This window comes from Globicephala melas, chromosome 4, assembly GCF_963455315.2.
Source record: "Globicephala melas chromosome 4, mGloMel1.2, whole genome shotgun sequence".
Lineage (NCBI taxonomy): Eukaryota > Metazoa > Chordata > Mammalia > Artiodactyla > Delphinidae > Globicephala > Globicephala melas.
This window is the reverse complement of record NC_083317.1, coordinates 14,316,562-14,330,672: the sequence shown is the minus strand read 5'-3', so window position 1 is coordinate 14,330,672 and position 14,111 is coordinate 14,316,562. Positions and strand designations below refer to the sequence as shown.

Below are 14,111 nucleotides of genomic sequence, written 5' to 3'. Positions count from 1 at the left end.
TGATCTCATAGAATATTCTTCCACAGAAATAGCTTATATAAGAGTGGATGACATTGAAGCAAGCAAATTCAATTTAGCTGAGTTAACTATTTATATGGATATTTTGATGTTCAATAATTTATTAACAAATAAAACAGGAAGGTTTGGAATCTACTAGAATGTTTTTTTCTATTCATAATTAAGAAGCCTAATAAATAAGAATTGTTTATTACAGTAGTGGAGCACGTATTATGTTACCTAGTATACGCAACATGATTGAAGACCAATTTGTCTACTCAAAATGTTCAGACTCATAAAATCTACAGTTTGGAAGGGAGTTTTGCAATTACCTTCAGTACTCTACCATGTTGGAATCCCATTTACAATACCTCTTTAGGTGGATATCTAATAAGTGCCCCCAAGATGGAAATCTCACTTACCTGCAAAAGTACCTTGTTTTAGATTTTTAGCTGAATCTTTCCTCAAAACTTCCACTTAGTAATTTCAAGTCTTCATAGAATGAGTCTCAGCTCATTTCCATTGGACAATACATCAATTTTTGAGGATAGATGTCTTAAGAGATTTGCCTATACCCACAGGTTATCTTAAGCCATCCCCTGTACCAGGCACTACTCTATTTACAGTTAGTGATGATGAACTTTATGAGTCTAGAAAAATACTTATACTAGTCCTCTAGGCAGAATATATATACGTCATTTGATATATTTACCACATCAGAGGTCCCAAAAGGATTCATTCTCTTTTTTACATTATCATACATTTTGATAACCTCCACTCTCAGTTCAATTTATAAAGATCATTTGTAACTATGAATTTTTCTAACTTGATCTTTTGGTGAAGTTTACCCGGGGTAGACACTTTCCTAATTTCTTGATTTTACTTACCTTCTGTAATAAAAATCCTACTCTATGAGTGAAAACTAAGGGAATAAAAGCCCATTTTTAATGTATACTGCTTATCATTTACATCTCAGTAACATCAACACCACCAAAAGTTACTTAAACTTTATGGGGATAGAGATTTTTTTGAGAATTAAATTTATTGATGAGTTCTTTCAAGAAGCAAATCAACTTCAGAACAAAAATTTCTTGACTTAAGTATTTTTATAATGTAATCTTCAAAGCACTCCTGCAAATATTGAACCCTTACTTTTAAATCAAAAACTCATGCACACAAGAGCAGCTTGGGTACCTGTGCTATAAGAAAACTAGAATGTAAATGTGTTTAAACACTCATCTAATGTTTGTACCAATTGAGGATTGTAAGTAGGTTATTTCTTCTATAAGGTACACAAAATTTGGGAGATGGAGCAGATACTGAGGGTTTCTTTTTCTCAATCTGGTTGCTAAACTTTGAACTAAATAAATGTCCCCTCCAGAATACAAAGTATTTTTTAGAGCCTTAAACACAACAAAATTCTCACTGTGTTACCCATTCAATACAATATCTTTAAAGATAGGATGAATAAAATACCAATCTTATAGGTACAATTATAGTACAGTAACATTTTTGCTTCATGAACAATTACTTTAAAAAACGAATGCAATTCTTTCATTTAAAAGTCCACATTCATAAAAAAAGGTCTTTGAAGGTTAATGTATTTCATTTGGACTAGAACCTAATTAAGCGTTCTTATTAAAATGGGCACATGCTATTACACCCATTGCTAGAGTACAGTATATAACTGTCCACTATAGAAGGTAATGTTCACACTCACAAACTTCCCTCTGCAACTCAGTTGAACTTAGAATTCCTGACAACATGTCTTTCAACTGCAGCTCCGGAAACTTCTCCTCCCTCTCCCTCGGAGGTTACCTGGGGTACCCAGTTTCCACCTATGATTCTTTCTACCCCATCAATATAATCTACCCCCACCCCAACACTTTCCAGCTGGGCTCCTCTCTCCACGGTGGTTGTCATGAGAACTTCTTTAAGCCCACCAGCTTCCAGACACCCTGAACTGTGACCAGATCCTACCAGAAATCCTACTTCCATCCAAAAAAATATCATCTTCCACAGTCCCTGCCAAACAAATTACACTGGATCTCTAGGTTTTGGAAATACTCGCCTTGGATCTTTTGGTTATGGAAATACTGGCTTCCAGTTTCTGGGGTGTGGATCCAGCTTCTGCTGCCCAGCTTACTTTTCTTCCAGGAATTGCCAGTCATCTTGTTACCAACCAGCCTTTAGCTCTCGCTTTTTTGCATAAATTTACTGAATGTCTCCCGTTACCTCATGGTTATATCTGCACTTTATGAAACTTTAACACTCAGCCTCTCCAACATCTTTGACTACTGACCATCTTCAACACTAGGACTCGCTATCACAGTCCTCCCAGAAGTAACAAAGTAACCTTGGCCTGTAACCTTTTCTAAATCAGACATGTGAGATATATCTTGAATTTTCATTCCTATACCAATGTTCTGAATCATTTCTGTTACTATCTTAATAAGATTCTTATTTTCCTCCTGAGACTCTTTCACTTAAGTGTACTTCAAATAGATATGGCATTTAAAATAAACTTATTTATCTAGCATGAATTATGGCATTCCATTTTTTTATCCATATGGTACATTTAGTGAATGCATCCAGTATCTTCAACTGTCTTCATTAGCTAAACATCTTGTTGTTGTTGTTTTCTTTGTTTCGTATGTTTCACTAATATTTTGCTGGGTAGAAAAGAGGAAGTTTAGAGAATCTAAATATATGGCATATCTTATGTCTTAACAGGTTTATATTCCTCAATGGGTGCATTTGTTCACCTAATTGCTTTAGAAAATTTTGTTTTTAGGTAGGCATTCGTTGAAAAATATTTATTGTGTTCTGGTGCTAGACCAGGCATTTATGCTGAATGAAGACATAAATTCCCTGCCTTCACGGAATTCACACACACACTATTTTAACTCACTGCCATGTAGCAAGTGCAAAATGGTGATAAAAACGTGTTTCAAAGGGAACACAAAGAACAGAAACTTCAAAGAATGGTGAGAATATCACACAAAACTCATTATTGACAATAGTAAATGTAAATTACCAGTTCATATAAAAATATAAATCTTGCTGTTCTAATGTGTTAGTTGTGGTCCTTTGAGAAATAGCTGCTCTCTAGGATTTGACATGACAGATATTTATTGGGGAAAATACCTGTCAGTGAAAATGGGGAGGTAGCTGGAGAATTCTGGGAGATCCAGCAGACAACAATGCAGGTCTGAACTCAGTGAAGGAAAGAGGGAAGGAAGGAAGGAAGTTTGTATTAGAATAATCTTCTTCAGGCAGTTCCAAGAAAGTTTTGGTAAGTCACCCGCAAGTCACAGAGATGGGCCTGCCTGAGTATCCCTGCCAAGCTCAGTCACTGGCCAAGAACAGGGCACAGCATGACCTTGGCATAAACGTGGGGGTAGATTCAGAGACTGGCAGCTGGGACTGTAAGTCAGTTATGCTCCCTGAAGTGGGAGATATGAGAGCTACATTTTTTTTTTAATTTATTTATTTTTGGCTGTGTTGGGTCTTTGCTGCTGCCCGCGGGCTTTCTCTAGTTGCAGCGAGCGGCGACTGCTCTTCGTTGTGGTGCACAGGCTTCTCATTGCAGTGGCTTCTCTTACTGCAGAGCACAGGCTCTAGGTGCACAGACTTCAGTAGTTGTGGTACGTGGGCTCAGTAGTTGTGGTGCATGGGCTTAATTGCTCCACAGCATTTGGGATCTTCCTGGACCAGGGCTCGAACCCATGTCTCCTGCATTGGCAGGCAGATTCTTAACCACTGTGCCACCAGGGAAGTTCTGAGAGCTACATTTTCATAGTTTCCATGTTCATGAAATTTATTCTGATTTCAAATAAGCCGAAATAATGACAAATAGTATAATAATAACTGAAAAAAAGACTTTTCCATGAATTAAGTTCAATATACTTTATTTTACTTTCATCAATCAAAAAAATTAATTCCTATATTAGACCCTATATGGGACTCACTGAGTGAAAGTCAAACCTTACAACTGAATGTGAGAAACAATTCAGAATTATTGGATGGCCATCTTTGATTTTAAATGCAAGTGATGTATTAAACAGATTGGACCCAGTAGGCATCATTAGGAAAGTGTTTCATTTTTCTCCTGCTATGGAACTTCACTCTTGACCTGCAGACTCTAACTTCCCTGAATTTCTGAATAATACCTTGTGCAGATCTATGATCACATTAAGATATTAAGAAACATTTTATTCCATATTAGTAGTTAAGTTTACTCCAGTATAAATTAAGAACCAGTCTTACAGCCATATTAAAGCCTCCTCCCTTTATCTTGAGTTCAAGCCTGTCATGTGATTACGTAGGCCGCCTGTGACTTGGAGGGGCCCAATCATTTTATTTACCTGCTTTGATCTCCCTTGTCTTCCATTAATGTGCTCCTCCTGGCTTCTCCTCTTCAAGCCAAAAAGAAAGGATGGGAGGAAAGGAAATGACAGCTGAGACCATCTGTCTCAATCTGCTTTAGACCAACTGTGTCAGCATGAGCTAGTTGATTCAGGAAACTTTTCCTGGGAAAAGATGAGACTAAACCAATAAATCATTTCACTGTATGCTTCAGGAAACTCCTGTAGTATGAATACAACAGTCTGCAGACCTGAAAAATAGCTCTCTAATTAAGCAACAGTTAACTTTTCAAGAGACTCGTGTTGGTACCCCCTCTTTGCCATGCCCATCAATTCTAAACTATCAACTAATAAATTTGCCCAGTGCTGATCAATTCTGTGCCTTGAAACCATCTGAGCCCAAGATCTCACTTCTAATATCTGTCTATAGAGACGCAGCCAAATGCCTCCATGCAACGGTGTTCCCTTTTCTGCAGGAAGTTTGAATATACTTCATTTTGCTTAGTTAACAGATTGTCTGGTGATATTCTGAGATGTTCAAAAGGGACATCAAAAGTCTTTCCACTTAGCCAGTGCTAAGTGTCCCCTATGGTTCTGTCTTTGCTGTTGAATATCCTCACTTATCACTCATGTCTGAATACTAGCTCTTTTCTGGTGGTATGTTTTCCAGAAACCACCGTCTTACCACCCGCCCCACTCCATGGGACCCTCTGCACTGAACAATTACCCTGACAGCACACACACTTCCATAACTTCTCTGTAGGTCCTCACCCTCAGTTCCTGCCCACCACCAGTGCTGCACCTACCCAGCTTTCCTCTGCTAGGATCCACTTGTTGTGGAGCCAACCCTCTTAGCCTAAAGGAAACACACACACACACTTGCTACACTACTCATGCAAGCAGAGTCTGGCAGCATGCTTTCGATGGGCAGAATGTCTTCTTCTCTGAAGGTCTTAATTGGTTGAATGAGCCTGCCCACATTAGTGAGAGCAATCACCTTAAAGTCAATGGATTATAAATGACAAATTCATCTGGAAAATGCCTTTACAAGAGCAAGACTAGTATTTGACCAAACAACTGGGCACCATAGCCTAGCCAAACTGACACATAAAATTAACCGTCAAAGTCTCTGTTTCCAAGAAAATCTGGGCTCACAGTTTCTGTTTCATAAAAAAATATAGTTTAAATTACTGCACAAGACTGAAAGTGAGAGTAAATCAAAATTTTACTTATAAGCAATCTTCCTCTCAGTTTACAAAATTATTTTCATACTTTTTAATAATCAATTTTTCATACTTTTTAATAATCAATTTTTTAATAATCAATCAATTTAATAATCAATTGATTTAATAATCAATTTTTCTTCCTCTCAGTTTACAAAATTATTTTCATACTTTTTAATAATCAATTTTTCAGATTCTTATGTCTAATTTGTAAGAGAGATTTCTAGCACAATTTCATGATCACTCACTAGAATAACTAAGTCTCAATAAAATGTCTATATTTGTTCACAAAAATTATTTCTTTTCTGCTAATGAGCCCTCTGGCCTCTTTAGTGTGGTTCTGCTAAGAACACAACTATGACCCAGCTGTGCACAAGAGACTTATTAGGGCAGAGGGCAATGTTCAGAGAATTTATTTCCAAGATCATTTTTAATCTATTTGCTCAACTTATGCTATTTCTGTCATCATATTTCTCATATTTGCTTCATTAACTTCTTTCATGCCCCCATTGTTTGTCATGCCCTTCTTTTATCATTTTCTATTTTCCTGCTTTGTTTCCTGTACTTTATACATGTATTCATTCTCTTCACAGTTTCCATAACTTTTGGCACTATCAACATTTAGGATGGATACTATTTTGTTAGGATAGGGCTGTTCTGTGCATTGTATGATGTTTAATAGCATCCCTGGTCTCTTCCCACTACCATCCCCTCTTCACCCCGGTTGTGACAAACAAGTATGTCTTCAGATATTACCAAATGTCCCCTGGAAGTGAAATTATCCCTTGTTTAGAACCACTGATTTAGATGGGTATTCTGAGAATGAGATGTTTGGGATAGGGCTAGAACAGTAAAAATGCAATAGTACTTTATTCCATGGATTAATGAGGTGTTATGAATGATGACTACCCAATAAATATATTTATACTTCATAAATCTAAAATAATGTTGAATACTTACTTGGCAAATATTATTCCACTGTTGCACATAAATATAGTAGTTGTGATTATGTTTACAACTATCACAATTATAATGATCTGTTCAAATGCAATTAGAGAAAAGAAAATGGTATGTTTGTGACAAGCTTCTCAGCTCTAGAATGTCTAAGTTGTCTGTTGGGATCACACCTATTCTGATCATCCCAGACCAAAAAGTAATAGTAAGACTTAGTTATCTTCCCACTCTGTTTCAAATAGTCAAGACCAATTGAGGCCAATTTCTGGTTTATAGACTCTGCTGCAATATCTCTTGGACATTCTGAGAGCTTTCTTCAATTTATCTGACTCATTCTGTGTACTCCACAAAAAAGACTTCAACTCTTTTAGTATGTGCCAGCAGTGATGGAGTTGATCATAAACTACATTTCTTCAATTTGAGGCTTTGAAGCTGACATCACAAGTTTTACTCTCTAAGTATCTCAACATTTCAATTCAATTCATCATATGGGTACTTTACTATGAACTTCTTCAGTTGTATCTACCAAATATTTCATGCTAAATATTTCATCTACTTAAAGAGATTAATATTTCAAATACAAGAAAACAAGTTTATTTAAACAAACAGTTATTTGTTCCTGCTATATGCCAGGGTTTATGCTAGGTCCTGGAGAATACAAGTTTAGGTAATAATGTAATGAAACTGACACACAGCTATCAACAATACTGTAAACTAACTATAATTTTAGTTAGACTGATTTAATCTCACAAGACAAGACATGAAGATTGGAAGATATTTCCCGGAAAAAGTAAAGCTCAAGGTAGGACTTAGAAGATAATACATTTGAACAGGCAGGTTAAAGTCACAGGAAATAGGACAAGTGAAATAGGCAAAGAGTATCTATGAGGATACTCCCTTGCCTTTGTGTGTGGAAAAGAAGCTTCAGCTTGAAGTAGAAAGGTTATTTGGCCATGGGTATCATAGTTACAAATTTAGATTATATTATATAAGAAACTGGAGATCAATAGAAATTTCTGAGTAATAATTTTAGAATTTCATTCTGTCATCTCAATTTAATGTGCATTTTGGGGGGCAGATTTTTAAATGAGAACTTTCATTTGATTATTTTAGTCAATAGATTTTTTGCAATATATTTGCAATTCACTTTTTTTTTTTCATGTTTTATCATTTGGAATCATTCTGGCCAGAAAGGTATTAGAAATATTTTGTAGTTAGAGGGTTATATCCTTTTTTTCCAACTCTTGCCCACTTGCCTGAAAGGAAGCCCCAAGACAAGAACTATATCTTCTTCATAATTTGTTACCTTCAGAGTATCATTTAATAAAATGCTAACAATTGAGTCACTCTTCTTTTAAGGGAGCACAGCACTTTAGTTATAAATTATTTATTAAATGTAGAAAACTACCTTGATATCTTCTGTCCCTCAGAAGTTGTCTTGATTGACAAAAATCTCTGTTATTTCCTGATGTTTCTGACATGTATCTTATTATGTTGCAGACAGGTCATGTTTCCTGATGAACAGTAGAAAATTTTGGAGACAGAGCAATCCTCTCGAAGGAGCTGAATGTTCCATCTCAGAAGCAGCACATATTTCTTATTAATGACAATTTCAAACATGCTTGTGTGTAAGGACGTTTTGAACAATGTCGCTCCATTAATACCAAATTATATTGTTAGGCTTTTATTGCTGGCTGAAAAAAAGATCACAACATTTAAAAATTTTCATTGTAGACAAAAATAAAAATTAGTTATCACAATTACAGTCATTAATTCATCTACTTTTATGTTACTTTTAAAAGCAGTAGTCTAAATTTTGAGGGCTTCCATTTTTAATAATATATGTTATAACAATATACTCTTATAATCCATAAAACAAGACAATGAGTTCAGTTTTTTTGTTTGTTTGTCTGTTTTTGTTTTGTTTTTAAATAATGTACAAAGAAGCCAATTTGTCCAAGATCATACAGCTAGTTAGTGATGTATTATAAACTCAGCTTTACTTTTAAAACTTTATCTTTTTAACATATCATCCAATGCAAGGAGTAATAATTAATTAATTAATTTAAAAAGAGCACATCCTGATGATGGTGAACCATCACAGTCTTCTAGATAATAAAGTATCTATTTTCCTTATTAATATTTTCTAAGCTTTTGACATCAAGGAAATATTGAGCATTACTTTTTCAAAGGCCTTGAAAAATGTAGCATTTTGTTATTAAGAATCTATACCATTAACAAATTGCATTTCTTCAAATTTATTTTGTAAAGGCCAGTAAAAGGTAAAATGAATGCTGAAAAACACTCTGAAAAATTATAGCCATATGCATGATGGGTATCTAAGAATATTTTTTGAGCAAGTGAAGTACAAATTGAGAAATGATGACATGAAAGAAATAGTGTGGAGAATTGGACAAAATTGTCTGCAATTGAAGAGAGGCTCTATTTTACGTAAATTGTGACACCTCTACACAAAGACAAGAGTGTTCATGCAGAAGACCCAAGCAAAGAGCAGGCTTTCTTATATATTGCACAATGCAGTCTCATTAAACACATGTGGCTACCACGTTCTCATAACAACTAAATTAGAGATTTCCAACTATTATGAGATCGACTTAAGTAATCAGATTTCACATTAATATAGAAGGAACACAAAAAGTACCAACAAGAAAATTAAAATTATGAAACATTTTAATTTGCTCTTTTGTATGTCATGCACGGAATATGTTTTGCTGCCTTTTGAAACAGAGGAATGCAAGTCTGTAATGATAAATTCTAAATTGCTTAAGTTCATAGTACCAGGCTTCTGTGAAGCAGTGGTCAAGTGAATGCAAATTCATTCTAGCCCCTTAAAAATTATGAAATAGGCCATTTTTGTACAAATTCTGTTATGAGGAATTAGGATTTATTTAGTTTGTTGATTCTTCAGCTCAACCCCCAAAGATGCCTTATATTTCAATGAGTACACATAACTATTCATTATTTGTCTATGGTTCTTATTCTGTTGCATATACAACAATTTAATATATACAACCATTTTATATTTATATATAAAATGAGCTCTATTAAGAATAAAAGTATTTTCCTTTTTTTTAAGTGTTTTCTGAAACTAATAACACTAAGTAATAGAGAGAGGCTGTTTTTATTGAGAAACTGAGATCCTGAATATCCTCTGAGCTCAGTTATGGTGGAAATATGACCCATCTCAGTTTCCACATCTTCTTCTTGAGAAATCTACTTAATTTTTTTTTTTTCCTTTTAAACTTAGTTATCAGGGGTGACTTTTTCCTGACATACAAACTGGTGACTCTTTGTGACTTACCTCCTAACCTCAATTTCTTCATTTTTATAATTGAATAAAATCTTATATTTGGCAGGTTTAGACTAGGAATTAGAGACATTATATAAAAAAACACTTGTTATCTAATGGAAGGTGGCCACAAATGTGAGGTCCTTTGATGTATTATTTTTACTAGTTTTAATTTATATGTCCTAAAGCATGGAGATTTCTTCAGTGGATACTTAACCCTGAATGTCAACAGTGTAGCAGTCGCGGTTCTGGCCTTGGGTTTACAAAATGAAGAAACATAGTTCTTACCCTCAAACAACTTACATGGCAGTTAGAAAAACTGTAGCAGAAAGAAAGAAAATCCCCATGTGTATTTAAGTGCATTAGAAACAATAGACTCCATCTAGCACAAGAAGAAAATTGTTTTCAAGTGCTGGAAGAGTAAAATGGACACTTTGCATAGGAATTTTACTATTTCTCTTTCTATGTATGAGTCTTTAAAACTGTATCCAGAACAGTATCCAGAACTGTATCTGCTCTTCTACTAGAAGATTTTCCACACCATCCCTGACACAGTGGCCTTCACTATGCAGGCAGGGCAATGGGAGACAGGGAAAGTTCTTGTAATATCAGAGCCTTTCAAATATGTGTAACCCTGACCGATACTGAGAAACACATTTTACTTCAGAACCTATTTCTCCTACTATCTTTCTCTCTCTCTCTCTCTGTATGTGTCTCTGTGTGTGTGTGTGTGTGTGTGTGTGTGTCTTACTCTCTCTTAAAAACCAAACTTTCAGAAAAAAATGTGTGAGATAACTCTGAAATTTTTTCCCATCCCATCCCATCCCATCCTATCCTATTCTATTATTCCTCACTAGAAGAAGTACTGGTCACCATCAAGAAATAGATTTTGTGACCCATTAATGATACAAAACTCACATATAGAAACTTTTGCTAAGGATATTACCCACATGGGAGTTACTGAAGCAGCTAATTCCATGTCCTTCTACTTAACCTTATCTCAAACATTTTCCATTATTTTATATAACACTGCACTATCTCTCTCCCAGTAAGTGGAACAAAATTCCTATTAAACAATGGTTCTACCATGGGTCACTAGATGGTCATAGAAGAAATCTTAGATTTCTAGACATGTTTTTTCAGTTGAAATTACAAAATCTTAGAAGGAAGGATGATTTAGGACAAAATCAGAGTTGCTATTCTAAAAGGAATAAATAACAATTAGGAAAGTATGTTGATGCAAATTTAAATCAATTAAAAAATAACTCACATATATCTCTGCTTATATTTGTAATCAAAACATATTAATCAAGTACCTATTCAAGTTTGAATTATTTCAAGTAAAACTCTTAACAAATTTTAATGTTCCTTAATTTTCATATAGTGTTTTACAGTTTATGTGGTATTTTAATACATTACATGTGAACACCATCTATTGTACTATAGAAGATACAGGTATTTACTACTTTCTCAAAGGTATTGTATTACATAATACAAATTCATTACATTATTTGCATTATTACATAATGCAAATTCATAATAGAGAATTTGCAGATTGCTAATATTCAAAACCAGAAGAATCCCAACAAAAGGGCCAGCACATTGATTGGTAAGTCCCACACATTCAGCCATAGGTCCTGGACACTCATGTATCAGTTGCAAGGTGACCAGTTTCTCCACCTGGTGAGATATCACAAGGGATCATAACTTAAAGATGGAAATCCAGGGAATTCTCTGCTCAGATGGTAAACTCCATTTCTGTAATCCCACTATCTGGTATAAATTCTTTGTCAAGAATGAGACAGGGAGAAAGTTTTGGCTGGATACACAGGGGTGGAGCACAGATAGTGAATGGCATTGCAGAAAGAATCATGGCAACCTTCGTGGATTTGAGAGCCATCTTGAAAAGCATGAAGAAGAGAATTAAGTAGCTTGGATAGGAAGAATGAAGGAGAGAAGTTAAAGGTATGAGGAAGAGAATAAAGTGACTTGGATAGGAAGAATGAAGGAGAGATGCTAAAAGGAATCCTAAGGACCTGACTGAAGTTTCCAGAATGTCAGTTGATAATGGTTCTGATGCATTCATTTTTAGGGAGTGGTCTGAGAAAGTATTGCACCCAGTATTCTAACCTTTGTGGCTTACTAATGGTTGTGATGTCCAACCATGATATTTGGATGAATCTATCACCTTAGTGAAACTGCAGGCAGAAATGTCATGATCATTAATATTTAGTTGAATTTCCTAGGAGTTGGTGGTGGGAGAGATTTATTTATATATTATAAATCTAATAAAATACTTCATTTTCAGAAATCTTTTATCTTTTTAAAGTAATTATTTCACATAATTTTAGACATTAATTCTCAAAACACTGAATTAGAGTATGTGCCATGACTAAGCATCTAGGACAACCTGAGCTAACTGGATGCCTAAAAAGTAGGCCTTTAAAAATAGTCTGATAATACAGTTTATCAGATATTTTTCACCTTATAATTTAATCTAATTGCCACCCACCCTTCTGGAAACCATTTAAGAATATCACATATCTTCAAAGTAACTGTGGGAAACCAAAAGAATTAAAAACTGACACCTCTCGCCATTAAGATACTTAGAATCCAATTAAGGAAGTAGATATGCATGTAAAACATTAGAGCAAGTGAGTCAGAAAGGGTTTCTACATCAATCAGTCAATCAGTCAACATCCTTTGACCCATTGTGTGTCAAACATGCTGGGTATAGAGTGTTGAACAAGATAGGGAAGATTCCTGACTTCGGAGAGCTTACATTCCACTGACATTACCAGGTCTAGTCACTAGAACAATAATAATTCAAGGCGCTCAAGCAAATGCTGAGTTTACAATCTAGACTGACTCAAAACAATCACAATACAACTCATCAACTTGTAACAAATAAAAAGTGTAACGTTAAATACACATATCATGAGAACAGAGAAAAAATGAACAAGTTGGTGAAATCTGATTGCCTGACGCAGCCCCTTCCCCTGCCTCCATACTACTTACATGTCCCATCCCCATTTTTCACCTCCATGACCCTTACCGACATCTACAAACAAACTTTCTTTTTATTTTATTTTTTAATATTTTCTTATTTATTTGGCTGTGCCAAGTCTTAGTTGCGGCACGTGGAATCTTTGCTGCCATGTGCAGGAATCTTTAGTCGTGGCATGTGTGCTCTTAGTTGTGGCATGCACGTGAGATCTAGTTCCCCGACCAGGAATCGAACCTGGGCCCCCTGCATTGGGAGCACAGAGTCTTAACCACTGGACCACCAGGGAAGTCCCTACAAATAAACTTCATATTTGATGTCTCTTCTTTTTCTTACCTGTTCACTCTTTGTTGGCCACCGCCACTTCCTCTCGGCTGAAAAGCTGAGTTAGTGGTCACCAATGCCCTGCTAGTGATCAAACTCAGTACTTTTCTTCTCATTCTTAACCTTACCTGCCCTTCCTAAACTGTGTCATAGGACTATTTTTCTACGTTCTCTTGAAATTCTCTCTTCCTTTGAACTTCTTGTGAAACTACTTATTTGATTCTGTGTCATTCAGATCTCTCACCATGCACCTCACCATAAGTTCTCCATTCCCATGTCCTCCTATCCAGTCCTCAAATGTAGGAATCTTGCAAGATGGAGTACCATGCTCTCTCTTTTTTTAAGCTCCATATTCCCTCCCAGGACAATTGCATCTTCTTTCATGTTTTCCACTATCAAAGTTGCAGATAATTTTAAAATTTGCATTCAAAATCTTAACTACTTTCCTAAGAAAGTCTTGAAAGTCAACTAGTTCCTAGATATCTCTTATACCTCTTGCCATGTAGTTTTATATATATATATATCTTTTGATGTGGACCTTTTTTTTTAAGTCTTTATTGAATTTGTTACAATATTGCTTCTGTTTTATGTTTTGGTTTTTATGGCCCCGAGGCATGTGGGATCTTAGCTCCTCAACCAGTGATGGAACCCACACCTCCTGCACTGGAAGGTGAAGTCTTAACCACTGGACCACCAGGGAAGTTCTGTCTTGCCATGTATGTTAACCATCACTATCTCAGATGCAGCTTGTTAAATTTGAACTCATTGTTATATCTTATTTCTATTAAGATAAACCATTACTTCTGCAACCGAGTCTCAAAAATCTTGATATTCGTTTGATTTTTATCTTTCTCTTAACCTTCATTCACAACAAATCGGATTAGTCTGTACTTTAAAATGTTCTGAATAGCTACCATTTCTTCTCATTCCTG

General features: G+C 35.3%; 1 protein-coding gene across 1 annotated transcript; it reads left to right on the top strand.

The window, feature by feature from the left end:
• The first annotated feature begins 1,761 nt into the window (after positions 1 to 1,761).
• Positions 1,762 to 2,209, top strand: KRTAP15-1 (keratin associated protein 15-1). The gene is given in 2 exon segments (XM_030880913.1): positions 1,762 to 1,998; positions 2,000 to 2,209. Coding segments are annotated over 2 exon segments (447 nt in total).
• Positions 2,210 to 14,111: the final 11,902 nt, after the last annotated feature.